Below are 27,560 nucleotides of genomic sequence, written 5' to 3' on the forward strand. Positions count from 1 at the left end.
TCGTCTCCTCCGCAGCTTCCGGCACGGCCTTCGAGCGCGGAACGCGGCAAAGTCATGGATCGCAACCCCTCGCCGCCGCCCCCGGGTCGCGACAAGGAGGAGGAGGAGGTGGCAGGTGGAGACTGCATAGGGAGCACGGTTTACAGCAAACACTGGCTCTTCGGCGTCCTCAGCGGACTCATCCAGGTGTGGAAACTCGCGCCACGCGTGGGCTCTCCCCACATCCCCCAGGCACCCGGGCTCCGCCTCTGGCGGCTCCTCCTGCCCCGGGAGCGGCCATCCCCACGAAGACTCCTCCCCAGGCGTGCGCTGCGGGACCTCGCTCCTTGCGTTTCGCCGGCCGCTGCGGACCCCAGAACTATCTGGGGCCCCTCGGGATCTCTCGACACAGAGGGAAGTATAATGGTAGGGATGCTGGAATACTTGCGGTTCTATTTTAGTTTCGCAAGTTCTCCAAAAATACACGATCGTGTAACTGCATTGCTCGGGTTTTGCTCCCCATCCCCACTGTCATTTCTGAAGCCCAGGTCCTTAGTTTATATATTTCATGGACTATAGTGGTAATAGAATAAATGGTGTTTTATGGGTTATACAACTTTTAGATAAAAAACGTGGCTTCTGACTAGGCGCGGTGGCTCACGTCTGTAATCCCAACACTTTGGGAGGCCGAGGCGGAAGGATCTCTTGAGCCAGGAGTTCGAGACCAGCCTGGGCAACATAGAACTGGTTTCTACAAACTTAAAAAAAAAAAAAGCCGATCGTGATGGTGCACACCTGTAGTCCCAGCTACTCAGGAGGCTGAGGCTGGAGGATCGTTTGAGCCTGGAGTTGGAGGCTGCAGTGAGCTATGATCCAGCTACTGCACTCCAGGCTGCAGGACAGAGGGAGACACTGTCTCAAAAAGACAAAAAACACTAGCAGCAGGTCACCTAACGGCTCAGAACCTCTGTTTCTCTTAATTTCTATAAAATGGATTATAATATTTACATTATTGTATATAGGGTTAATGTGTAGGTTAAGTGAGATTATAATGGCCATAGAGTGCTTAGCATGGTGTTTCACTTATAGGAGGCTGTCAGTAAATGTGAGTTTTCTTCTCCCCATGTTTCCCTCATTGGTTCCTCTGCTTCTCTTCTCTATCCTCTCCAGTTAATTTTCTACACAGCTGCCAGAATAATCTTCTTTAAAGACAGCGCTATTCATGACACTGCTTAGTTCCCTTTGCATAGGAGAAAATGCATATTTCTTGAAGCTTGGAATCCAGGGCTGTTTGTGCATTTTCTAGCCTCATCTTCTCGTGATACACTGTGTTCCATCAACAGCGAACTGTTCACCATCCCCAAACATGCTAGGCCCTCTCTCAACTCTGAACTCTTGTACTTTCCTCTGAATACTCACTTCTCTCCTTCTTCACATGACAATACTATTCTTCCTTTAAAATTTAGCTTAAATATCAACACCTAATATAAAGTTCCCCATCTTCTCCCGGGAATAGATCATTGGTCCATCATTTTTGCTACCACAACTTTTTGTCCACAATTCATTTGAATCACTTTGCCTTTTTTTGTTCTTTTTTTTTTTTTTTTGAGACGGAGTCTCGCTCTGTCGCCCAGGCTGGAGTGCAGTGGCCGGATCTCAGCTCACTGCAAACTCGGTCTCCCGGGTTTACGCCATTCTCCTGCCTCAGCCTCCCGAGTAGCTGGGACTACAGGTGCCCGCCACCTCGCCTGGCTAGATTTTTGTATTTTTTTTTGGTAGAGACGGGGTTTCACCGTGTTAGCCAGGCTGGTCTCGATCTCCTGACCTTGCCATCCGCCCGTCTTGGCCTCCCAAAGTGCTGGGATTACAGGCTTGAGCCACCGCGCCCTGCCCACTTTGCTTTTTCTGATATGACTATCCCTTTACATGTCTTTCTCCACTAGATCCTAAAAGTTAAAAAAAAAGAAAAAAATCTTAAAAGTAAGGGATTATATCTAACTCGTCTTTGTATATCTACCCCAGTGCCTAGCAACAGTATTTACTTTGTGAATGTCGAAAGAATAGATTTACCCAAGGCACTACGTTTTTAAAAGAAGGTTTTTGCAAGAAAAGATACTTTGCTGGTAGCCTCTTTGTGTCTTCTAAACGATTATGGGTTATTATTAAAGTAAGTCCTCACTTAACATCAGTAGGTTCTTGGAAATTGTGACTTTAAGCAAAATTACTGATAATGAAACCAATTTTACATAGCTAATTGATATAAACAAGAGTTAAGTTCCCGTGGCATATTTCTGGGCACAAGAACATCACCAAACTTCTAAATGAGGACCCAAAACACATCTAGTATTAAATATTGAGATAAATGAGCTATAAATACATTTAAGAAAGGTTAATAAAAACAAGATAACTGTTTACCTAGTTTTGGTGAGTTAGTGAGTGATGGTGGTTGTAGTGATTATCACTACAACTTTTATTGTTTGATTATGTTAAATCAAGGAATAAATGTTTACAAAGCAAGAATGACTACCTCTTACTACTGTACAGTCCAAAAACAATAACAAATAAGGCAGGCTTACTGAGCACGTTCCTACCACATAATTATTGTCGTGCATCTCTATGATTATTGTCTTCTTTACAGATTTTTGTTTTATAATAATTTGTATTCATCCATTTCCCAACCCACTTGCTCTGGTTCAGGGTTAAGGGTGGCTGGAGCCTATACCAGCAGCTCAAGGTGCAAGGCAGAAACCAGCCTTGGACAGGATGCCATCCCATCACAGGTACACACACACCCACACTCACTCAGATTGGGACCATTTAGACACACCAGTTATGCTAATGTGCAAATGTGGGGGATGTGGGAGGAAACTAAAGTATCTGGAACAGACTCATGCACACATAGGGAGAACATGCAAACTCCACACAGATGGTGGCCCTGGCCAGGAATCAAATATTTTTGTCTCATCAACGTTACAAGGTGATGTTATTCGATCACCTGCTGTATTTGGGTGCCTGATTAGTATTGTAGACAACTTTTATTCATGTTTTCTTTCTTTGTGTTTCTGAAGATTGTTAGCCCTGAAAACACCAAATCTAGCTCAGATGATGATGAGCAGCAGATGGAGCTTGATGAAGAAATGGAGAATGAAATTTGCAGAGTATGGGATATGTCAATGGATGAGGTATGAGGCTGGAAACAAAACTCTGAAAAGACTGTTGGGTGAGGAGATGGTGAATGGATGTTTTAAAAACGGTTCAGTCCTTCACTCTGGGGTGTAATCACACTCATATATGATATAGGGAATGAGATCCTATGAGCTATAGTGCTAAACTTCTGTCTTTGAGGCTGGAGGATCTGAGCTCTCAATAGATTCGGACTAAATACATAGCTCTTATGAATGTATTCCTACACACATGTAGGCCAGGAAAGTTCTGATACTTACCTACCTAAAGAGAACTCTGGCCATATATTTGAGAGCAGGTTAGGAGTTAGAAGACCACTAATATACCATGATAGTATTAGAAGGAAAGGACAATAAATAATATGTCTATAGTTGCAATATTAATCATTGTTTTAATATCTGTATTTTATTCTATAGCTCAAAAGCATTTTCATGTATAGTATTCTATTTGATCTTCACAATAACCCTGTAATGTAGGTAGTACTCTTATTTTACAGTTAAGAAAATAGAGGCCAAAAGAGATTAAATGGCCTATGTGATCTCTCTTGTTTTATTGCCTAGACTTTTGCAGTAGCTTCCTGATTAAAATCCTTGTTTTAGTCTCTTTCACCTCCCTTCTGTCCTCTACATTGCCACCCCTGTTACCTTTTTTCCAGAAATACAGACTTAATTGTACTCATTTTCTTAAAAATTGTCAATGGCTATTCATTGTTTCAGTCATTTTATTTAAAACTTATTGAGGTATAATTAACACACAAAAAAACTGCCTATTGTTTTGAAGTATCATTGACACTGATAATTTTTTTTTTGGAGATGAAGTCTCTATCACCCAGGCAGGAGTGCAGTGGGGATCTCAGCTCACTGCACCCTCCGCCTCCAGGGCTCAAGTGATTCTCCTGCCATAGCCTCCCGAGTAGCTGGGAGTACAGGCGTGCACCACCAATCCCGGCGAATTTTTGTATTTTTGGTAGAGACAGGGTTTCACCCTGTTGGCAAGGCTAGTCTCGAACTGCTGACCTCAAATGATCCACCCACGTTGGCATCCCAAAGTGCTGGGATTATAGGTGTGCGTCACCGCACCCAGCCAATAAACTTTGACAATGTGTACGCAGATGAAACTGTCACTGTAATCGGAATAGAGAGCATATCCATCACCCCTAAAAGTTTCTTTATGGTTCTTGGTCGTCTCTTCCTCTTGCCTCTCCCTTCCTCCATCCTCTCCAGGCAACCACTGATCTGCTTTCTGCCACTACAGATTAGTGTGTATTCTAGAGTTTTATATAAATGTGCTCATATTCTCTTTTTGGCCTGGCTCTTTTATGCAGCATAATTATTTTGAGAATCATCCATGTTATGTATATCAATGGCTTATTTTTTTTTGTTGCTGAATTGTGTTCCATTATATGTATATACCACAATTTATTTTTTACCTGTTGATGAATGTTGGAGTTGTTTAAGGTTTATTACAGATAAAGCTGTTGCGAACTTTTGTATACAAGTGTGTATGGACATATACTTTTCTTTTCCTTGGATGAATACCTAGAGTGGTGTATTAGTCCATTCTCACGCTGCTATAGGGAAATACCTGAGACTGGGTAATTTATAAAGGAAAGAGGTTTAATTGACTCTCAGGTCAGCATGGCTGGGGAGGCCTCAGGAAACTTACAATCATGGCAGAAGGGGAAGGGGAAGCAGGCACCTTCTTCACATGGTGGCAGGAAGGAGAAGTGTGAGCAGGGGAAATGCCAGATGCTTATAAAACTATCAGATCTCATGAGACTCACTTATTATCATGAGAACAGCATGGGGGAAACTGCCCCCATGATTCACTTACCTCCACCTAGTCTTGGCCTTGATACATGGGGACAATGGGGATTGCAAATCAAGGTGAGATTTAGCAGGGGACACAGAGCCAAACCATATCAAGTGGCCTGACTGGATCATATGGTAAGTGTATGCTGAACTGTTTAAGAAACTTTCAAGTTGTTTTCCTAAGCAGTTTTTACCGTTTTACGTAACCACAAGCAGTGTGTGAGACATAATTCCAGGTCCAGTTTCTCCTCATCCTCATCAACACTTAGTATGGTCAGTCTTCTTAATTTTAGCCATGCTAGTAAGTGTGTAGTGATAGCTCATTGTGATTATAATTTGGACTTCCTTAATTCCTAATGATGAGTATCTTTTCTTTTTTTTTTTTTTTTTTTGAGACGGAGTCTGGCTCTGTCGCCCAGGCTGGAGTGCAGTGGCCGGATCTCGGCTCACTGCAAGCTCCGCCTCCTGGGCTTATGCCATTCTCCTGCCTCAGCCTCCCAAGTAGCAAGGACTACAGGCGCCCGCCACCTCGCCCGGCTAGTTTTTTGTATTTTGTAGTAGAGACGGGGTTTCACAGTGTTAGCCAGGATGGTCTCGATCTCCTGACCTCGTGATCCGCCCGTCTCGGCCTCCCAAAGTGCTGGGATTACAGGCTTGAGCCACCGCGCCCGGCCGATGAGTATCTTTTCATGTGTTTATTTGTACTCCATGTATCTTTTTTGGTGAAGTACCTGTTTGAATCTTCTGCCTGTTTTTTAATTATGTTGTTTTCTTACATTTTCTTCTAAAAGTTTTATAATTTTAGGTTTTACATAGAAGTCTGTGATCCATTTTGAGTTAATTTTTGTATAGTACATAGTGCAAGGATGGGTTGAAGTTTATTTTTTTGCCTATGGATATTCAATTGTTCTAGTTCATTTGTTGAAAAGATCCTTTCTCCACTAATTGCTTTTGCATCTTTGTCAAAAATCAGTTGTCCACATACTTTATACTTTGAAATCTTTCTTTTTAAAGATAGACATCTAGCACTATAAAATTTTCCCTAAATATTTATGCTTTACCAGTATTCCACAAATTCTGATATGCTGTGTTTACAATTTTTTTTTAAGACAGAGTCTTGCTCTGTACTTTTTGTAGAGATGGGGTTTTGCCATGTTGGCCAGGCTGGTCTTGAACTCCTGGCCTCAAGTGATCTGCCTGCCCCGGCCTCCCAAAGTACTGGGATTACAGGCATGAGCCACCATGGCCACAGAAGTTCAGAATACTTTCTAATATTCTTTACTTTTTCTTTGGTTCATAGATAAGATTCAAATATTTGGGAATGTTTTAGTTATCTTTCTGTTGCTGTGGTCGTTGAACACTGAATCCTTTTAAATGTGTTGAGACTTGTTTTATAGCCCAGAATATGGTCTGTCTTTACCAATCTATCTTTGTCTTTACTTTGTCTTTACTATCACTTAAAGGACATGTTCACTTAAAAAGCATGTGTGTTCTGCTGTTACTGGGTGGAGTATCTTATTACCAATGTCAGATCAGGTTGGTTGAGAGTATTGTTCAGATCTACTTTCTGTTTGCTCTACAATTATTGATAAATTATGGTTACATTTTTTAAAAAGAAATAAAACCTGTGTTTTAAATGAAGTCAGGGTGAAAATCTCAGTTTTAAAATTGAGAAAACAGTGCTGCTGTTTGAAGGAGGTTATTGGTGCGGGGCAAAGTCATGTTCTTTGGCCTCCTTTTGCTCCCTTACAAGAGGTGCCCTTGAGGCACCACTCAGAACTAAGCGCTCCACTGACCATTGAAGTCCGTGGTGCAAAGTCTAGTGAGTTTATATCTCAGCCTTGTCTCTTATTGCTCTGTAACCACGAATTCAGTGTGCGAGGACCAGAGACCTCCAGATAGATACTTCCTGCACTTTCATGTGTCCATGGGTACTATTCATGCCTCTCTGTTTAGAATGGCTTCCAGCTGGCAAAATCCTTCTCACTGTTTATGGCCCGGCTTCAGTGTCACCTCCTCTGTGATGCCACCCCAGACCCTCCAGTCAGAATTAACCTCTCATTTCAGTGTTCCCACAGAATTGCTTCACTCTGTTACATGTGTCCTCTGATGGATTTCAATTCTTTCTCATCAAAGCATAATGTCACCCCTTCTGAAATACCTTCTTCAATGTCATGTCTAAAGTAGCCCCCTTTATCTGGGTTTCTAGCACATACCATCTTATTTTCTTTTAGAAATTGTGTAGTTCAGTTGTTTATATATTTATTGTTTGTTCATTTATTTAGAAAGAAAATTCCTTGGGACTGAGTCCTTATTTAGCTTGTTCACCGATGTGTCCCCAGAATCTAAAACAGTGCCTATTAGGTTTTTCAGAAAATATTTGGGGAGTCATGAATGAATAGGTGAATGCCTGAGAGGTAGCATGCTGTAGTGGTTAAGAACATAGTCTCACTGGGTACTTGTCTATATTCCCAGTTATTTGGAAGGCTGAGGCAGGAGGATCACTTGACCCCAGTAGTTGGAGGCTGCAGTGAGCTATGATAATGCCTGTGAATCTGTGAATAGCCACTGCTCCGGTGTGGACAGGATAGCAAGACCCCCATCTCTTTTAAAAAGCAAGACCATAGGCTCAAGTCAGACTCAGGTGGGTTCAAATCCTAGCTTTACTCTACTGAGACTGTATAATCTTGGGCAGGTTGCTGAACTTTTTAAACTTCAGTTTGCTTATGAGTGTAATGGGACTAATAATGTTAACTAGTTGATAGAGTTGTTTTGAGAACTAAATGAGATAGCATGCAAACCACTTCACTGTGCCTGGCATTTAATACTTGTTCAATGAATGTTAATTTTATTACTGTTGGTATTGATATTGTTAGGCCACCCTTGTGCCACTCCAGGAATTACCATTAAATTTAAAAATTTCTGCATGTGACAAAGAATTGCCCACAGGACAGACAGCTTGATCACTTACAGTGAAGAGAATCTGCTGTTATGACTTTCAGTTTAGAGTGTATCTTTGAAAATATTATTTTCTCGAACCATGGTCTTTTAGTAAGTAGAGTGTGTCTCTCCCAGTCAGTTGTCTGGCAGGTTACTGGTTTCAGTTGCTGTAGAGAATAATTGCGTCTCTCTTTGAGGTGTTCCAGGGCCCTTTAATGCATGCAGCTTATATTTTAAGTTAAGGCTTCTCAAATATACACCTCAAATTTAGTGAAAATCTGAAGCAGTAGACAGCCAGAAACTTAATTTTATTTATATATTTTACATTGCAAATCCCCAAGCAAACTGACTTAGCTTTTGTGTCTTACATTCCTAGGTGAGATTTGGCCCATTTGGGGCCACATGTCCACTCACATGTCACCTGTATGTTATGCCCCTTTCAGCACTGTGGCAGACTCTCTAGGAAGAAGTTATGAGGCTACCACAGTTACATTGTCATCAGACTTTTTATTCTGTTGATGATTTTGAAAACACAAGTTCTGGTTTTGGACAGGACCCTATAGCAGTTCTTGACTTCTTTCCCCTACCGTGTTTTAAGCTCTTGGAGGACAAGAAGGAATTTTGTTTTTGTTTGTGACAAAGTCTCACTCTGTTGCACAGGCTGGAGTGCAGTGGCGATATCTCAGCTTACTGCAACCTGTGCCTCACGGGTTCAAGCAATCCTTCCACCTCAGCCTCCTGAGTAGCTGGGACTACAGATGGTACACCACCATGCCCAGCTAATTTTTGTATTTTTTGTAGAGATGGTGTTTCACTATGTTTGCTTAGGCTGGTCTCGAACTCCTGGGCTCAAGTGATCTGCCTGCCCTGGCCTCTGAAAGTATTAGGATTACAGGTGTGAGCCACCTCTCCCAGCCAAGTTTTACTCTTTTTTTCTCGCTGTGTTGCCCAGGCTGGAGTACAGTGGCAAAGTCATGGCTCACTGCAACCTCAGCTCCGCCAGGCTCAAGTGATCCTCCCACCTCAGCCTCCCAAGTAGCTGGGACTGCAGGCATGTGCCACCACACCTGGCTAATTTTTGTATTTTTTGTGGATATGGGTTTTCACCATGTTTGCCCAAGCTGGTCTCAAAATCCTGGGCTCAAGTGATCCACCAACCTCAGCTTTCTAACCAGCCTCCCAAAGTGTTAGGATTACAGGTGTGAGCCACTGTGCCCAGCGTGTTGCTTTTTTCCCTTGTCCCCCACTTCTAGCTTAATACCTCATAGGTAATCACCAGATGTGTTTGGATGTGTTTAATGAGAATTCCTAGTGGGCAGAAACATTATTAAGGTAAATAGATTCGGGGCAGAAAAGAGTGGGATAATCCTCCGGAGTATTGTAGGTAGATTAGATTTGTTTACAAAATCGTTCCATTGTCTGGGACCAGTTACCATAAAGACTCTCTAGTATCCCTTTTGTCTGTTGACACAGTTCCTAAACCTGTGGGTTTTTTTTTCTTTTCTTGTGTCTAAAATTCTAATTTTATTTTATTTTTAAATGTTTTTTGGAGACAGAGTCTTGCTCTGTTGCCCAGGCTGGAGTGCAGTGGTGCAATCTCGCCTCACTGCAACCTCCACCTCCCGGGTTCAAGCAATTCGCCTGCCTCAGCCTCCTGAGTAGCTGGGACTACAGGTGCACGCTGCCACGCCCGGCTAGTTTTTTTGTATTTTTAGTAGAGACGGAGTTTCACCGTGTTGCCCAGGCTGGTCGTGAACTCCTGAGCTCAGGCAGTCTGCCAGCCTTGGCCTCCCAAAGTGCTAGGATTGCAGGTGTGAGCCACTGCGCCTGGCCTAAAATTCTAATTTTAATATAGAATTTTATGGTTGCCTAAGCTTTGGGGTTTAGGGAAGAATATTCAATATCCACGCTAATAATCATTTTTCTTTTCAGGATGTGGCTTTATTTCTCCAAGAATTTAACGCTCCTGATATATTCATGGGAGTACTGGCTAAGTCCAAGTGTCCTCGATTAAGAGTAAGTATGTACATTTCTAAAGTCTTCTTCTTTGAAGCAATAAGAACAGATAGTGCTGGATGGTCATTTATTTTTCTCACTTTGATTTTCTTACTGACTGTAAATCAACAAATCAGCCTGTAGATGTTAATTGAACATTGCCAGGTCCTAGGTAATTTGCTATTTAAATTTATTTTATTTTATTTTTGAGACAGGGTCTCACTATGTCTCCAAGGCTTAGGGTACAGTGGCATGATCACAGCTCACTGCAGTCTTGACCTCCTGGGCTCAAGGGACCCTCCCACCTCAGCCTCCCAAGTAACTGGGACTGTAGGTGTAAGCCACCACACCCAGCTAATTTTCATTGTTATTTTGTGAAGACAGGGGTCTCCTTATGTTACTCAGGGTGGTCTTGAACTCCTGGCCTCAAGTGATCCTCCCACCTTGGCCTCCCAAAGTACTGGGATTATAAGCATGAGCGCCTGTAATAATTTAAAAATTTAAAATTATTAGAATCATAGAATTATAGATTCAGGCTGGACCAGGGAAATTAGCACTTTCATTTAACTGCTGTGGAGACGAGTTAGGCATAACCACTGTTATGCTGCTAGTATGTATCAGAGCAAGGAGCAGAACCCGGGCCTCCCATTTTTCAGTTGATTGCTCTTTTTTGCTGACAAAATCCACCATTGCTTGAAAACTATTGTAAACTTAGCCTGCTGCTCAAGACTTCTACTCTCTGAACCTAACTCATCTTTCCAGCATAAAATCTGGATAACCAGGTAACCCTTCTGATTGAGCCAGGCCTTTCTTCTCCCTGTCTCACGCTGTCTCTGCCTCCCTTTGGGTGCCTTCTGTCCCCTCTCAGTATTTGCATCTGTTATTCACAGTAGTACTTTTCCTTCCACACCTTCCCAAGGAAGTAAGTAAGCTTTCCGTGGTCATTGCTGTTAGTAAACTGCCAAGAACAATAGATAAGGACTAAAGGAGAGGACCTTATATAATGTGTGCAGTGTACTGTGCTTTATTGCCAATTAAATTGCCATGTGCTGTGCATACATGGATTAGTAAATATCTGTTCAATAATTGTAATTATGAAGAACTGCTGTTTACTGAATACCTGGTCTTACTACTATGAGGTATACTTTTAAAGAACTAGATCTTGGGTGAAGATATGTGTTCAGGGTCACACAACTAGGAAAGAATGGAGCTGAGATTTCAGCCTAGGCCTGACTTAGGTATAACCACTGTACTGTATTTCCTCTCTTTCAGATTATAAAATGGAGAATTCCATAGTGTGTTTTTACAAATTGAATGTTGAATTAAAATTCTTATTTAAGTAGAATGTTCTGTCTGAATTAGGGCCTGATTAACCATTTTTTCCTTGGTTCCTTATATTAATGTAAGATTTGATGATTATGCTATTTTTGTACTGAGTTTTTCTGTACAAAAAAGTAGTGAGTAAATATATTTACTCACTACTAGTGTATAAAAAAATAAGCTTATGTCAGGAACGGCACCTTTTAGGATTTAGTCATACTGTTGTATATACCCGCTGGCCACCGTCTGCTGCCACAGTGATTCTCAGCCTTGGCTGCATGTTAGAATCACCTGGGACATGGGCTCTCAAACTTAAGCATGTCCCCGCATCACTAATCGCCAAGCCCCCCTCCAGAGTTTCTAGTCCAGTAGGTCCAGGATTCCTAATATGTTCCCAGGTGACGCTGGTGCTCTGGAGCATTGCCACACTCGGAGAAGCTTTGCCCTGGGGAACTTTTGAAAATCTTGAGTCAGGCCATACCCTAGATGAGTTAAAGCAGAATCTCCAAGTGTGAGACTTTGGCCAGCTTTTAAAGTTCCCCAGGTGATTCCAGTGAGCAGCCAAGACAGAAAAACTTGATCTTTGATTGGAAGTTCAGTTATTCTCTCTTTAGTTTATAAGGGAAATGTATGTGGTTTTTTTCTGCCCCTACTCACTCTTAATCTTTTCCCAACATTTGACCACCCATATTTTTTTGAAACTCCATTTCTGTGGTTCCTGTGTCATCTCACTGTTGGGTCACTCCTCTCTCACCTTTCATTGGCTTTTTTCTTTCTTCCTTTTTTATACTGTCCTGAATATGGACATTTTGTAAGGTGTAGGCCTGATCCTTTGCTCTCATTATATTCATTTTCCTAGTGAACTTATGTGTTTTCTTTACACCTTTAAGTTGCAACTCGCCTGTAGGAGCAAAGCCTCGACTTCCTTTGTGATAACTGATGTCACATCTCCAACTTCCTCCAGGCACTCTCTGCTTGCATGCTGTACAGTTGTCCCTTGGTATACATGGGGGATGGTTGCAAGACATTCCCCATACTGAAATCCGCACATACTCAATTCTGCAGTCAGCTCTGTGGAACCTGTGTGTATGAAAAGTCAGCTCTGCATATTATGCAGGTTTTGCATCTTGAGGACACTATTTTCATTCCAAGTTTGGTTAGAAAAAATCCACCTATAAGTGGACCCACACATTGAAACCTGTGTTGTTCGAGGGTCAACTGTGCTCTCTAACCCTGATTGTGTATGTCCTCAGTGATTTATGTTCACGCTTATCTGATCATAAAAGTCACCTGGTATATGCTGGGTAAACAATAGCTTTCCAGGCTCTACCCTGGAAATTATAATTCAGTAGATCTGAGATGAGATTTGGAAATCTGTATTTTTAACAAGCTCCCTGAGTGATTCTTACATTCCAGCAAGCTTGGAAACACCGTACCATCTGAACTCATTGTAGCCTTTTATGCACTTTCTTTTTTAGTTTTCCTGTCAATGGGACCAATATCACTGACTGGGGAAATGAGGCAACTTGAAAGCTAGGAGTCAAGTTCAGCTGCTTTCTCCCTTATCCTCACGTTGGGTTATTTTGCTTTTACCTTGAGAGTCTTCCTCAGCTTCATCCTTTTCCATGCCTGAGGGCCCTCCTCCTCTTGTGTCTTGATAACTGAGGTGCAGTTTGGAATAGTGGTTAAATGCTCAAGCTCTGGAGCTCTGCCATGTTCTAGTTGGAGATCTCAAGATCCTATTAGGCAAGTAGCTTAACTTCTCTGTGCCTTAGTTTCCTCATCTGAAAAAATGGGGATACTATTAGTACCTATCACCCAAGTTATTATATGAAATTATACATGGAAAATGCTTAGAGTAATGCCTGGCCATAATGAGTGGTAATAAATGTTATTACATATTAATTAACTACTACTTAGATAGATTCTTAAATTCTTTTCAACTTCTTTTCCCTATGCACTAGTCTCCCCTTATCCTTGGGGGATACATTCCAAGGCCCCCAGTGCCTAAAACCAAGGATAGAACTGAACCCTATTTATAATATACACAAATTTCCTTTTCCTTCTTCACAATTTCATGGATAGATTTGTTCTTAGAGATCCTAAGCAACCTCAGCATACATTTTTGTATGTTTTTCTTATGAAATCAAGAACTTTCACCTTTTCATGTAAAGAAAGCACTTAATGGTGGCTCATTGACATATCCAAATTGCCAGCATCGCTACTCTTGTGCTTTGGGGCCATTATTAAGTAAAATAAGGGTGATATGAACACAAGCCCTGTGAGATACCATGATGGTCGATCTGATAGCCAAGATGGCTACTAAGTAACTAATGGGCAGGCAGTGTATACAGTGTGGATATGTTGAACAAAAGAATGAGTCACATCCCGGGTGAGACGGTGCAAGATTTCATCATGCTACTCAGAAAGACATGCAATTTAAAACATGAATTGTTTATTTCTGGACTTTTCCGTTTAGTACTTTTATACCAAAGTTGACCATGGGTAACTGATACCATGGATAAAGAGGGACTACACTAATACATTATGCATTTTGCCACCAGTATAATCTTTCTAAGATACTGTTTCAGTATGTTGTCTCCCCTCCTTGAGCATCTTCATGATTCCAAATAACTTCCCAGATTAAGTCTAATTCTTCAGCACGGCATTCAGAGCCCTTAATCTCAGTCCTTTATACCGGCAGTATTTACCTCATGCTGTTCACCCACTTTGTGCCACAACCAGAGTACTTTATTGTCTACCATCTTCACCACATACATGATTCCCTTCCTGCCTTTGCTGATACTTTCCCCTTATTTGAACGTCTGTCTTTTTGTTTGCATATCTCAATCCTGTCAATCATTTAACACTCGTTTTATCGATAGGAGTTCTTCTTCCATAGCTCCTGCCTTTGCCCTTTCTTGTTCTTATGTCTTTCATCCCTTCTCAAATACTGTAAGCTTGTCAAGGTTAGGGCACAGGCAGTATATGTCTTTATCCTGCCTCCCCTCTGCCTTACCCCAAAAGTTGGCTCAGTGAAAGTTTTTGTTCAAGTTGATATTTTTGTTTATGTTTTTCGTCTCAGAGCCATTGTGACTTGTAAAATTTGATTTGGCAGGAAATCTGTGTGGGAATTTTAGGTAATATGGCCTGTTTCCAGGAGATATGTGTGTCCATCAGCAGTGATAAAAATCTTGGGTAAGTCTTACTATATAATTATGTTTTAAAATATATTCTTTTATACCCTTAAGGAAATTCTAATACTTAGGAAAAGTAGCAAATCTGAAAGATAGTCTTTTCTTTGTCTTGATGAATACTCTCTAGGAACTTCATTGCGTGTTGATGGTAACTAGGGGCTTCTTCAGGAGGTACTGAAATGATTCAGGATTTAAGCCTGTTTTCTTCAGTAGCAAAGGAATCTGAATTGTCAGCTGGTGGCAGTAAGCCAGATAGGGGAAGAACCAGTGGGACAAAACTTGGAGATGGGGCAGCCAACTGGAATCCAAAACATTTTAGGTGCAGGGAATCCAATGACTCAGCTGGAGTCTGCAGAAACTAGATTTGTTGAATAATGTCATCCTGAGAGCTCTGACTTAGAGGATAAGACTTGTCAACAAACTGGAAGATAAAGGGTTGCCTCTGTGATGAAAAGACTTTCAGATTTCTGCTTCGAGGCTAGTTCTCTTCTCCATGTGTAAAGTTCTGGGCAGAAGGTTTTTTAACGGAGGAAACCCAAGTTTGGTTACTGTGTTCTGAGAACACCCTGGAATTATATGCTAAATTTTGTGGATGTATTAGTTTTCTAGGCAAAGGGTTCATGGCTGTTAATCAGAATCTCAAAGAAATTTGTACCCAAATAGGTTAAGAAAACTGTTCTAGGCAGTTTTTGTCAGAGCTGGGGCTGTGAGGGTTTTATCACAGGATTCAAGTACCTGGGTTTCTCAGAAAGAGATAACTCCTAGTTATGGAGGGAATTTAAGATCCTAGTTCAGAGTATTTATTCCTCAGTAATTTACAGTCATCCATGGAGCAAATGACTTAGGGTTATGTTTGGTCTCTATAATGTTCTCTATCAAAACTCCAAAAATGAGAAATGTTAACAAATGTTATAAATTCAAGTAAATGCTTATCTTAATATTAGTATGGTGCAATTTATTTTGCTGATGGGAAAATAAATTTGTTGAACCACTTTAGAATAGTTGGGCATTATCTGGTCACATTGGAACATATGCACGTGCTGTGACCAGCTCATAGTGGGCATATATGGTAAGATAAACTGTGCACATGTGCATCAGGATAACTCTTACAAATATTATAGGAGGATTACTTGAAATAGCCCCAAATTGGAATCAACGCAAATGTCCATCAGCAGTAGTCTGGAAAAATAAATTGTGTTATTTTCACACAATGAAGTACTCTGCAGCAATCGGTCAAAGAATAACAGCTAAAGAAACAACATGGGTGGATCTTACATGTATAGTTTCCAGCAAATAAATGAAGACTCAAAAGAATAAGTATAATATAATTTATTTCATATGTTGTCTCCCCTCCTTGACCATCTTCATGAATCCGAATAACCTCCCAGATTATGTCTATTTATTCAACATGTCCTCTTAATCCTTTTACCTGCAGTATAAAGCAACACCAAAATATATAAAATAATAAAACTATAGAGCAAAGTAAAGAAATGATTGCTGGAAAAATCAGAATGGTCATCATTTCTAGGTGGGAAAGAGAATTGTGATTTGGAATGGACACATGGTGACTACTGAGATGCAGCTCTGTTCTGTTTCTTGGAAACACGAGTGTTTGCTTTATAGTTATTTATTAACTATAGATTTGTATCTTTTGGGCTTTTCTGAATACATGCTGTATTTCACAATAAAGATGTTAAAAAACTTAAATGAAAACTCGGATATTTTAAATGCGAGAAGTGATGCATATCGGTTAACTTCTTTGTTTTTGTAGGCAGGTATTGTTGCACTGTTTGTATGATTCAGACCCACCTACTCTGCTGGAAACAAGCAGGTATGCTTTTCCTTTTACGAATTCTATAAGGTTACTCATAAGAGTAGCTAGGAAAAAAAGCTAATTTTTAATTTTCGAATTCCGTTTACTGTTTTTTTTTGTTTTGAAAAGTAGAAATTCAACCCACGTTTACCATGTAGGTTGTTGCTTACTTGCCTTTCCCAGGCAGAAGTGGCCAGTGTTTGGGTTGAAAGGATCCGGGAACATCCAGCGATTTATGATAGCATTTGCTTCATTATGTCAAGTTCAACAAATGGTAAGTCATCATGTAGTCTAGAAAAAAAAAATGTTTTAAATTTTATTTAAATTTTAGGAAACCATGTAACTATTTCTAGAAGTCACCTTTTTGAAAAAAGCCTTGGGTGCAAGGTAATAAAGTTTGTTAGTTTGAGACAGAATCTTGCTCTGTCACCCAGGTTGGAGTGCAGTAGTGTGATCATAGCCCACTACAGCCTCAAACTTCTGGGCTGAAGGTATCCTTCTGTTAATCTCCCCAATAGCTGGGACTATCGTCGTGCACCGCCATGCTCAGCTCATTTTAAAATTTTTTGTAGAGACGGAGTCTCACTTTCTTGCCCAGGCTGGTTTCGAACTCATGTGTTCAAGCAGTCATCCAGCCTTGGCCTCCCAAAAGTGTTGGGATTACAGGTGTAAGCCACCATGCCCAGCTTTTTGTTTGTTTTTTGGAGAAAGTTTTTTGATTGAAGATATACAATTTCTTAAAGTCCTGGGACACTGATGAATTCCTCATTTAAAAATGAGGAAAAATAAGCAAATTTAAACATGTGAGATAAGTAAATCACCCTTTAGAATAAGTACTGCCTTGGCAAGATTTGGTTTTGTTAGAATAGCTTTAGGAATTTTGCTTAACACCTATTGCTTTTAGCAGTTTGTTTTTATTTCAATATCTGTTTTATTCTCTGCAGTTGACTTGCTGGTGAAGGTAGGGGAGGTTGTAGACAAGCTCTTTGATTTGGATGAGAAACTAATGTTGGAATGGGTCAGAAATGGGGCTACTCAGCCTCTGGACCAACCCCAGGAAGAGTCGGAAGAGCAGCCAGTGTTTCGGCTCGTGCCCTGTATACTTGAAGCTGCCAAACAAGTACGGTAGGTGAGCTCTTTCGTGCAAAGTGCTCTGGGAAAATGCAATTGATAGAAGTATTCTCAGATATAAAAGTCTTCTTAGATTCCTTATAACAGAATAAAGTACACAGTCACTCCTTGTTACGTTAATTCACTACTAATATTTGTGATGCAACCTGTATGCTTTTTACAAGAATGATAGTGGTTGCAAACTTCCTGTTACATTATCATTTAGCTGTAGGATGTTATTCAACATTAACTGGTTTCTGTCTTATCATATTTTATGTAATTTAAATCAAAAAGAAAACATTTTCTTGTGCTTTTACACTGAACATTTAACAACTTCTTAATTAATGTTGCACATGTTTTTTTTTTTTTTTTGCTCCTTGTGTTTATATGCCAGTCTTCAATAAGTGACTGATTTTGGAACTCTGATGTCAGGAGTGATTACTAAGCCTTACAGGTCATTATAACTGTTTATTGCTAATCACTAGAAAATTAATTTTTAAATTGGTCTGCTTAGTGATTTGCTTAGTGCATTCTTAGTGCTGAGTAAGCCACATCAAAACCTATTAATTTTGTGTCCTTTATCCAAGTGAGGATTAAATTCATCATCTTTCCCTAAACCTGCTTCATCAGTATTCTCAATCTCAGTAAATGATGTAATCACTGTCCTATTTGGATAATATAGAAGAAATGGAAAAGCCATTACAGAATCTTTCCTGCCCCAGTATTTTCCCATTGTAGTCAACTCCCAACCCTTATTCCTAACTTTTTCTGGGATTCCATCCATGCCAGTCAAGCCATTATTGTCTCTCATCTGGAGAACTGCCACATTCTTTTACTTGAATTTCCTGCCTCTATGCTTGCTTTTCCCAAGCCTAGACTTTAAAGCTGTTTTTGCAAAGTACGCACTCATCTCACTCTCATGCTTCAGTCTTTTCAGTTACCTTCCTTAGGATAAGGTCCAGAAAAAAACAAAAACAAACACAAACACAGCTTGGGTACTGTGTACATCACCTGGGTAATGGGACCATCCGTATTCCCAAACCTCAGCACCATGCATGTAACAACCCCCAACATGTACCTTCTGAATCCAAAATACAAATAAATAAAATAGGGGAAAAAAGAATGAAATAAATGAAAAATTCTCAGAAAAATAAAGTGCAGCTTATAGGCCCAGTAGTGCTATCCTTATTCCTTGTGCTCTGTGTTTCAGTCATGAGAAGTTTGCTTCACTTCTTCAACTGAACCAGCTCTCTTGTCTCCAGGCCTTTGCACAGTACATTTCCTCCACCTCACATACTTCTTTGCCCCTTCATTTTCTGTGTAAACATCATTTTTCTTAAGGTACCTTCCCTGACCCTGCAAACTAAGTCTCCTTGCTGTATAGTGGCTCCTAGCCCTATAGTGTTACATTCATACCACTTTATTGTAATTACCCCGCTAGCAATCTTCTTTCCTTTTAAAGTATAAACTTTATGAAGGTAGGGATAACATCTTATACATCTGTTTTCTCAACTCCTAACATAGTGCCTGAAATTTAATTTGTAAGTACTTAAACATTTGCCAAACCATTGTTTTAATTGTTCGCTGTCTTTTCACTTGCTTGGTTGAAGAACTAAGATTATGAGTTTCCAAACTATTTAGATTTTTGAGAATCCAAATGGTTGATCATAAAAATTAGACTTATATGCTTTTAGTATTCTCAGCTAGGGAGCTAGGATAATACTGAGACGTTTTCAGAACATCATTATTGTTGATGCATGGTGCAGTGGACCTTACGTTCATACTATAAAAATCGCAGTCATATTTTGTTCTGATTATTCAAGTAAACCAAAATGATAAAGTATCAACTAGCAGGTTTCTGCATTGTTGCTTTTATGCGATAGAGCCAAAAAGATTTTTTTACTTCTTGTCCTGTGTGTGTTGATTATTTTATATAATATTTATTTTTTGCTGTTTCCCCTATTAGAATATAAAGGCTCTAACGAGCACAGAGCCTTCGTTCCTTTCCTTGTTTTATCCTCAGCACCTTGAACAGTGGCTGGCAGAGTAATAAATATTTATTGAATGGATGAATGATTGGAATCCCCTGGACAGTAACGTTGTTGATTCAGTGCTTTTACTTTTCCTGTTTAGTTCTGAAAATCCAGAATGGCTTGATGTTTACATGCATATTTTACAACTGCTTACTACAGTGGATGATGGAATTCAAGCAATTGGTAAGATGGTTTATCGGAAGCGCTACAGTTACTCATTTAATTGTTTGCCGATTTTAAAGTACTGCTTTATTTGTTGTCTTTATTAAGTACATTGTCCTGACACTGGAAAAGACATTTGGAATTTACTTTTTGACCTGGTCTGCCATGAATTCTGCCAGTCTGATGATCCACCCATCATTCTTCAAGAACAGAAAACAGTGCTAGCCTCTGCTTTTTCAGTGTTGTCTGCCATTTATGCCTCACAGACTGAGCAAGAGTATCTAAAGATAGAAAAAGGCAAGTACAATTTCCTAGGCTCATATTGTTTTTCATTTCATTGATTTCTCCCTTTTAAAAAATGCTTTCATTTCCCTAATTATAAAAATATGCTAAACTTCAAAAATTTATTTTATTATCGTATTTATTTACTTATTTTACTTTTTATTTATTTTTATTTTTTGGAAAGAGAGTCTTGCTCTGCTGCCCAGGCTGGAGTGTGGTGGTGTGATCTTGGCTCACTGTAACCTCTGCCTCCTGGGTTCAAGTGATTCTCGTGCCTCAGCCTCCCAAGTAGCTGGGATTACAGGCGCACACCACTGTGCCCGGCTAATTTTTGTATTGTTTCAGTAGAGACAGCCTTTCACCATATTGGCCAGGCTGGGCTGGAACTCCTGAGCTCAGGTGATCCACCTGCCTCGGCCTCCCAAAGTGCTAGGATTACAGGCGTGAGCCACCCTGCCTGGCCTATTTACTTATTTTAAAGACAGAGTCTTATTTTATCACCCAGGCTGTAGTGCCATGGCAGGATCATAGCTCACTGCAACCTTGAATTCCTGGGCTCAGATGATTGTCTCACCTCAGCCTTCTGAGTAGCTGGGACTACAGCCATGTGACACCACACCTGGCTAGTTTTTAAATTTTTTATAGAGACAGGGTCTCACAATCTTGCCCAGGCTTGTCACAAACTCCTGGGCTCAAATGACCCTCCTGCCTTGCCTTCCAGAGTGCTGGGATTACAGGCATGAGCCTCTGCACCCTGCCTAAAAACTTATAAAAAATATCAAGGAAACATGATGTCTGTAATCTTATCATCCAACACATGCACATATATTTAATTCTGCTTTTTAGCCAACATTTCATTTAGAAATATAAAATGAATATTTTCCTATGTAAACACACAGTCTTTCACAGAATGATTTTTATGACCACAATTAAATTCATGATTCATTTAGAATTTATTCTGGTGTCACATGTGAAGTGTGACTTTAATTCTTTTTTCCCCCTTTGATAACTTTGGTACTAGTGGTATCAATTTTTTTTCCAGAGGGCTACCCAGTTATCTCAACATCATTTAGTGAATAATCCAGCTTACCCACACTGATTTGAAATTTCATCATTATTTTTAAAATTCCCCTATATATTCTATTCAGTTCCATTACTATGTTCATATATTAGTAGCCATAGTGTTTTTAAATATTAAGGTTTTATGTTTTAATACTTAATAAGGCAAATTCCTCTTCCTTCTAAGTTTTCAGAATGTTTTTAACTATTCTTATCACTAACTTTAAGTTCCAAAAACAAAAACTTTCTGATATTTTTATTGACATCGTGTTAACTTTATAGAATATCTAAGAATATATTATACCCTTTCATTTGTTCAGGTCTTTTTTGTGTCCCTCAGTAATGGTTTCTTTATATAGATCTTGGATATTTCTTATTAGTTTCATTCCTAGATATGTTATCTTTTGGGTTTACTATTGTCTATGACATATTTTCTTCCACTGATTATTGTTGTTGGAATATATGAAGGCTATTGATTTCTGTATATTAACTTTGCATCCTGTAACCTTACCAAATTTTTACTATTTTTAGTAGTCATTCCAGTAATAATCTTTGGGCTTTATGTGATAGTACTTTGGCTTAAATTAGATATATTTTATCACTTGTCTATCTCTGGTTTATTCTTCTTATCTTTCTGGGTTGCCTAGAATCTCTGGTGTAAAATAATAGTGATGGTAGAAAACATCCTTACCTTCTTCCTGATTTTGTTAGAAATAATCCTAGAGTTCCACTGTTAAGCATTATTGGGTATAAGATACATGTTTTACAACCAGGTGCGGTGTCTCACACCTATAATCCCAGCACTTTGGGTGGCTGAGGTGGGCGGATTACCTGAGGTCAGGAGTTCAAAGTCAGCCTGGCCAACATGGTGAAACCCTGTCTCTACTAAAAATACAAAAATTAGCCAGGTTTGGTGGCGTGCGCCTGTAATCTCAGCTATTCGGAAGGCTGAGGCAGGAGAGTTGCTTGAACCTGGGAGGCGGAGGCTGCAGTGAGTCGAAATGACGCCTTTGCACTCCAGCCTGGGCAACAGAGCAAGACTCTGCACCCCCTTGCCCCCCTAAAAATAAGATATATGTCTTACCATTTAAGGAAATATTAATCTGTTTCTATTTTATTAAGAGTTTTTAATAAAAAAAGAACATTGAATATTTTTAAGATCTTCATTTATAAATATGTTAACCTCATTGAGAAGGTGGCATTGAGTACAGTCCTTAGGGAGAGAATGGAGGAGTCATGTGCATACTTGGGGAGACGAACATTCCAGACAGAGGGAATAGAAAGTGTAAAAGCCCTCAACCAGAAGTATGCCTGGTATATTTGAGGGGGAACAGTGAGATCCCATGTGGCTGGGGTGGATTTAGCAAAGTAGCACATGGAGCCAGAGAGGTAGAGTATAGAGGGCCTGATTTTGCCTTTTTCTCTAAATGAGGTAGGGAATCATGGTGAGTTTTAAGCAGAAGTTGAATACACATGAGCTGACTTTAATAGGCTGCTGTTTTGATGAGAAATGTAGGAGTCATTGGTATAAAAGGGAGATGAGTTAGGAGGCTTTTAGAGATTCTTGATAATTAACTCATAGCAAGAAATGTTATAACTTGGACCAAGATATTAACAGTGGTAGTGGTAGAAAAATCCTGTGAGCTAATTTTTGTGTACTTTTTGTAAAGACACGGTTTCGCCATGTTGCTAAGGCTGGTCTTGAACTCCTGGGCTCAATCTACCCGCCCATCTTGGCCTCTCAGAGTGCTGAGATTGCAAGCGTGAGCTACCACCCCTGGCCTCCTAGGCTCTTTTGATTGCTGAGTCTTCATTGCTTTAGTTCTCAACTCAATGTCACCTTGTCAGAGAGCTTGCCCTGCTAGACTGCTGTATTCCTCTTTTATTTCCTTCATAGAACCTAACCAAAACCTAAAATAGTCTATTTTATTTACTTATTTGAAAGTATAAAAATGTAAGCCTCTTATAGGCTGACATCTTGCTGATGTTACCACTGTATCTGTAGTACCCAAAATAATAATGTCTTGCACTAATTCAATACATATGAATGAAAAACCAAACTTAACTGGCCAATTCCATGTTTCTTGATTTGTTTATATAGTAGATCTTCCTCTAATTGACAGCCTCATTCGGGTCTTACAAAATATGGAACAGTGTCAGAAAAAACCAGAGAACTCGACAGAGTCTAACACAGAAGAAACTAAAAAGACTGATTTAACCCAAGATGATTTCCACTTGAAAATCTTAAAGGATATTTTATGTGAATTTCTTTCTAATATTTTTCAGGCATTAACAAAGGTAGGAAAGAAGTATTGATGATGTCATGAACAAAAGAAAGTGTGGGTTGCTTAACGCTCCAACTTTATTACTGTTTTTTTTAATATGAAAGTAATAGGCCGGGCGCGGTGGCTCAAGCCTGTAATCCCAGCGCTTTGGGAGGCCGAGATGGGTGGATCACAGAGTCAGGAGATCGAGACCATCCTGGCGAACACGGTGAAACCCCGTCTCTACTAAAAAAAAAAAAAAAAAAAAAATACAAAAAACTAGCCGGGCGAGGTGGCGGGCGCCTGTAGTCCCAGCTACTTGGGAGGCTGAGGCAGGAGAATGGCGTGAACCCAGGAGGCAGAGCTTGCAGTGAGCTGAGATCCGGCCACTGCACTCCAGCCTGGGCGACAGAGCGAGACTACGTCTCAGAAAAAAAAGAAAGTACTATGTATTTTGGGAAAATGAAGTAAAATCTTAATATCACCATGAGTTTATAATCTTAAAAACTGCTAGCTGATGTGGTTTGGTATATTTATGTATGACAAACATATGCATATGTTTGCATGCATGTATTTTTATAAATGCATTTTTCCTATACTTTAACCCAGCATATGCAATTTTTATAGACTGTTTTCCCTTAACACTATATTATAAGCATTTTTCTTGATTCTAGATGAAAGACTTTTTACTGAGAGCCAGTTTAAACCTAATTTACCAAATAATCAGTTTTCAAAATTTACTGCAAACTTCTCTTAAGGAATATTCTCCCTGAATATGTTCAGTGGTTATTAACATTCCTCCTTTGACCATATTTTTTTCTATCCATATATTTGGAAAGAAATATATTATGAATATGTTATGAATATATTGTATTATGAATATAAAATGATACAAATATAGCTGTGAAGAATATATTTATTCATACCCACTGAATTTTTTAAAGAGTATTCCTTAAGAAGTTTCTCTTGGCCAGGCGCCCATAATCCCAGCACTTGGGAGGCTGAGGCAGGTGGATCACTTGAGCCCAGGTATTTGAGACCAGTTCGGGCAACATGGCAAAACCTCATCTCTACAAAAAATACAAAAATTAGCCGGGTATGGTGGCACATGCCTGTGATCCCAGCTACTTGGGAGGCAGAGATGGAAGGATTGCACTCCAACCTGAGCGACAAAGTGAGACCCTATCTCAAAAAACAAAATGAAACAAAAGGTTTCTCTTATTCTGGTGATTTTTTTTTTTTATTAGTTGTCTTGCTTCTCTTTTCCCTATTTGTATTTTCCAGATTTGGGGTTATTACCTCAGCAGGTTTTACAGAATTTAAATTACTGAATTCAACATTATAAATGTGAAGATGGCTAAGGCATAATGGCCATATTTTGTCAAAATACTATTTACATGTGAAATGTTGGCTTTTACTTGACACTTATTATTGGGTATTATAATTTTATGTCAAAGTTCAGGTAATAAATTGTGTCTTATTTTGATTTGCATTTTTAAATTAATGAGATTGAAATATTTGGATGTCGTATATTTTGTTTCCTACTTTTTTATAATTTATCCATTTGATTATAAATTTATCCATTTATAATTTATCCATTTGATTTAGTTGGATCATTTTTAATTATTGGATAATTAAATAAAAAGTATTAATTGGATAATTAATTGGATAATAATTTTTAATTATCTAATTAAAATTTATCCTTTTTTAATAATTTATCCATTTGTATGAATTTCTTGGGTAATAATGCATCTTTTCCATATTTATCACATGTATTTGTTCCCATTCTTTGCTGTTGCTTTTGTTTTTTGGAGCACCTACTTTTAAGTGGTAGGAACATCAAAGGTGAGCTGAGGCTATGTCATGCAAATTTTTATATGCCATGTTTAGGGGATTTGGACTTAATCTTGAAGAAACTGAGGAGCTACTAAAGATTTTTTTTATTTTAAGCACCAAGTGATATGATCAGTTTAGAAAGATTACTCCAAAAGCAATAGAGAGGAAGGAGTAGGAAGGAGTAGAGAGAGTTGAGGCTGGAGGGCAGGAGATCAACTAACAGGCTCTTGGGGTTGGTAATCTTCAAGAATAATCTGAAAAAGGATGGCAGCCTAAACAATGGAAGTTTGAATGGAGAGGAGGGATGGGGTAAGAGAGATTTGGTAGAATAAAATTGAGCACTTGCCGGGAGGGGTCAGGAGTAGAGGGGAGGGAAAAGTCTTCGCTGTGTTCCAAGTTTGTAGTCTGTGTAGCAGGGTGGATGGTGGTGTCCTTTACTAAAATAAAGACGACAGTGGAGAACACGTTTGGGTTACATAAGCCTCCTTGATGTCGGTGGGTTCACTTGGGACATTTGAAATGCCTATGAAGTCAGGAAGGAATTGAATATCCTAATTTGTTTTTATTCACTAGTTAAAGCTTGAAAAAATTTTCCTTTTTTGACATTAAATGTTGTTGTTTTAGGAGACGGTGGCTCAGGGAGTAAAGGAAGGCCAATTGAGCAAACAGAAGTGTTCCTCTGCATTTCAAAACCTTCTTCCTTTCTATAGCCCTGTGGTGAGTATGGGTAAATGTATAGGTGCCCAAGTTTTGTAGGATTACTAAATGTTTTCAAGTAAGCACTTGATTTCGAGGTCATTGTCAAAAATTATAGTATATACAATTTATATGACTTAATGCCTTTGTCAGATAGATGACTGCTGGAAACAGAAAACCACATACCATATGTTCTCACTTAGAAGTGGGAGCTAAAACCATTGGATACCATGGACATAAAAATGGGAAAGGTAGACACTGGGGACTACAGGAGGAGGGGAAGAAGAGAGGGAGGGCAAGGGCTGAAAAACTACCTATTGGGTACTAAGCTCACTGCCTGGGTGACAGGTTCATCTGTGCCTCAAACTTCAGCATCATGTGATATACCTTTGTACCAAACCTGCACATTTAGACATTTAGATCCCCCTGAGTCTACAATAAAGGTTGGGGGAAAAAAGATGACTACTGGAAAATTCATACTACTCTTGGGAGTAATAATTCTAAGAGGAAAACTTCAGCTCTGAATCTATAGTACTCCTTTCTGTTATGAAGTAGGTAGCATCTATATTAAACCAAAATCAGATTCTTGGGAATAGGCAGTAGGTTTTTATGGTTCTTCAAATGACATCACATTTCCTACCATTAGAATCAGATTTCACAATAAGAACTTTTTCAGGAAAATGAAGGACAGAATGTGGGAACAGGCTGTAAAGAGGAGGCAGGGGGAGAAGTACTAGCTCAAGAGTAAAACGGAATGGGAAAGAATAGTCATTTCCTTGAGAATGATTTAGAAGACTGCTTAGGAAGTCCTGTTACTGTCGTCTGGAGATCTGCCAGCAATTCTTTTCCATTGGACCATTTAGAAACCACAGGTAGAGCAATCAGTACCTTAAACCACGTTTTTCTCTTCTGTGTTTGATTTTATTTGTTTGTTTGACTCATAGGTGGAAGATTTTATTAAAATCCTACATGAAGTTGATAAGGCGCTTGCTGATGACTTGGAAAAAAGCTTCCCAAGTTTGAAGGTTCAGACTTAAAACCTGAATTGGAATTACTTCTGCATAAGAAATAAACTTTATTTTTCTCACTGACAGTTGAAATTGATTTATTGGAAATATTAGCTAAAGCCCTATTAGACCATAATTGTCTGGTGTTATATTTTTCTGTCCTAGACTTGTCTCACTTTTTTTGACTTTGGAATCTGGAGTTTCACCCCTGTCACCTTATTGGTAGGCTGCATTGACCATATTCAACATGAATTTGAAAGACACTGATGAAATCACTCCTACCTGCTAGCTGACACGAAAATTCCACTCGTTTTTTTTTTTAAGTTTAAGCTTAAGATGCAAATACCAATTAAGAATAATACTTGAGGTTATTAGTTATGTTTACCTCAGTGCATATGAATTTCACATTTTTTTCCTGAGAGCATGTTTTGTTTGTTCATTTGTTTTAAGACAGAGTCTTGCTCTGTCGCCCAGGCTGGAGTGCAGTGGTGCGATCTCGGCTCACTGCAAGCTCTGCCTCCCGGGTTCACGCCGTTCTCCTGCCTCAGCCTCCTGAGTAGCTGGGACTACAGGCACCCGCCACCTCGCCCGGCTAATTTTTTTTGTATTTTTAGTAGAGACGGGGTTTCACCATGTTATCCAGGATGGTCTTCATCTCCTGACCTTGTGATCCACCTGCCTCGGCCTCCCAAAGTGCTGGGATTATAGGCGTGAGCCACCGCGCCCAGCCTTCTGAGAGCATGTTTTAAAAGGGGAAGCACAAGGACCTTATGTACCTGAAGGAGTGTTCCACAAAAATGGTAAATTACAGAGGAAGAAGGAGAAAGAGGATAGTAGTGGGAAGACTAGGAGTGTCCAATTTATTTTCTGCTC

At 39.6% G+C, this 27,560-nt stretch overlaps 1 protein-coding gene across 4 annotated transcripts; it reads left to right on the forward strand.

Annotated features, from left to right (window-relative positions):
- Positions 1–26,773, forward strand: SAAL1 (serum amyloid A like 1). Of its 4 annotated transcripts, none has more exons than XM_033204971.1 (12): positions 1–186; positions 3,048–3,161; positions 9,846–9,929; positions 14,347–14,426; positions 16,197–16,256; positions 16,397–16,512; positions 17,183–17,363; positions 19,482–19,564; positions 19,652–19,840; positions 22,986–23,182; positions 25,609–25,701; positions 26,625–26,773. In XM_033204971.1, the coding sequence occupies exons 1-12, from the start codon at positions 55–57 to the stop codon at positions 26,715–26,717; spliced, it is 1,422 nt and encodes a 473-aa protein (XP_033060862.1). In that variant the 5' UTR covers positions 1–54; the 3' UTR covers positions 26,718–26,773. The 4 variants fall into 4 exon arrangements, with proteins under 4 accessions (XP_033060862.1, XP_033060863.1, XP_033060864.1 ...); XM_033204972.1 differs by having other exon boundaries at positions 22,989–23,182; XM_033204973.1 differs by lacking the exon at positions 26,625–26,773 and adding an exon at positions 26,357–26,617.
- Positions 26,774–27,560: the final 787 nt, after the last annotated feature.

This window comes from Trachypithecus francoisi, unplaced genomic scaffold (genome assembly GCF_009764315.1).
Source record: "Trachypithecus francoisi isolate TF-2019V2 unplaced genomic scaffold, Tfra_2.0 Lachesis_group8, whole genome shotgun sequence".
Classification (NCBI taxonomy): domain Eukaryota; kingdom Metazoa; phylum Chordata; class Mammalia; order Primates; family Cercopithecidae; genus Trachypithecus; species Trachypithecus francoisi.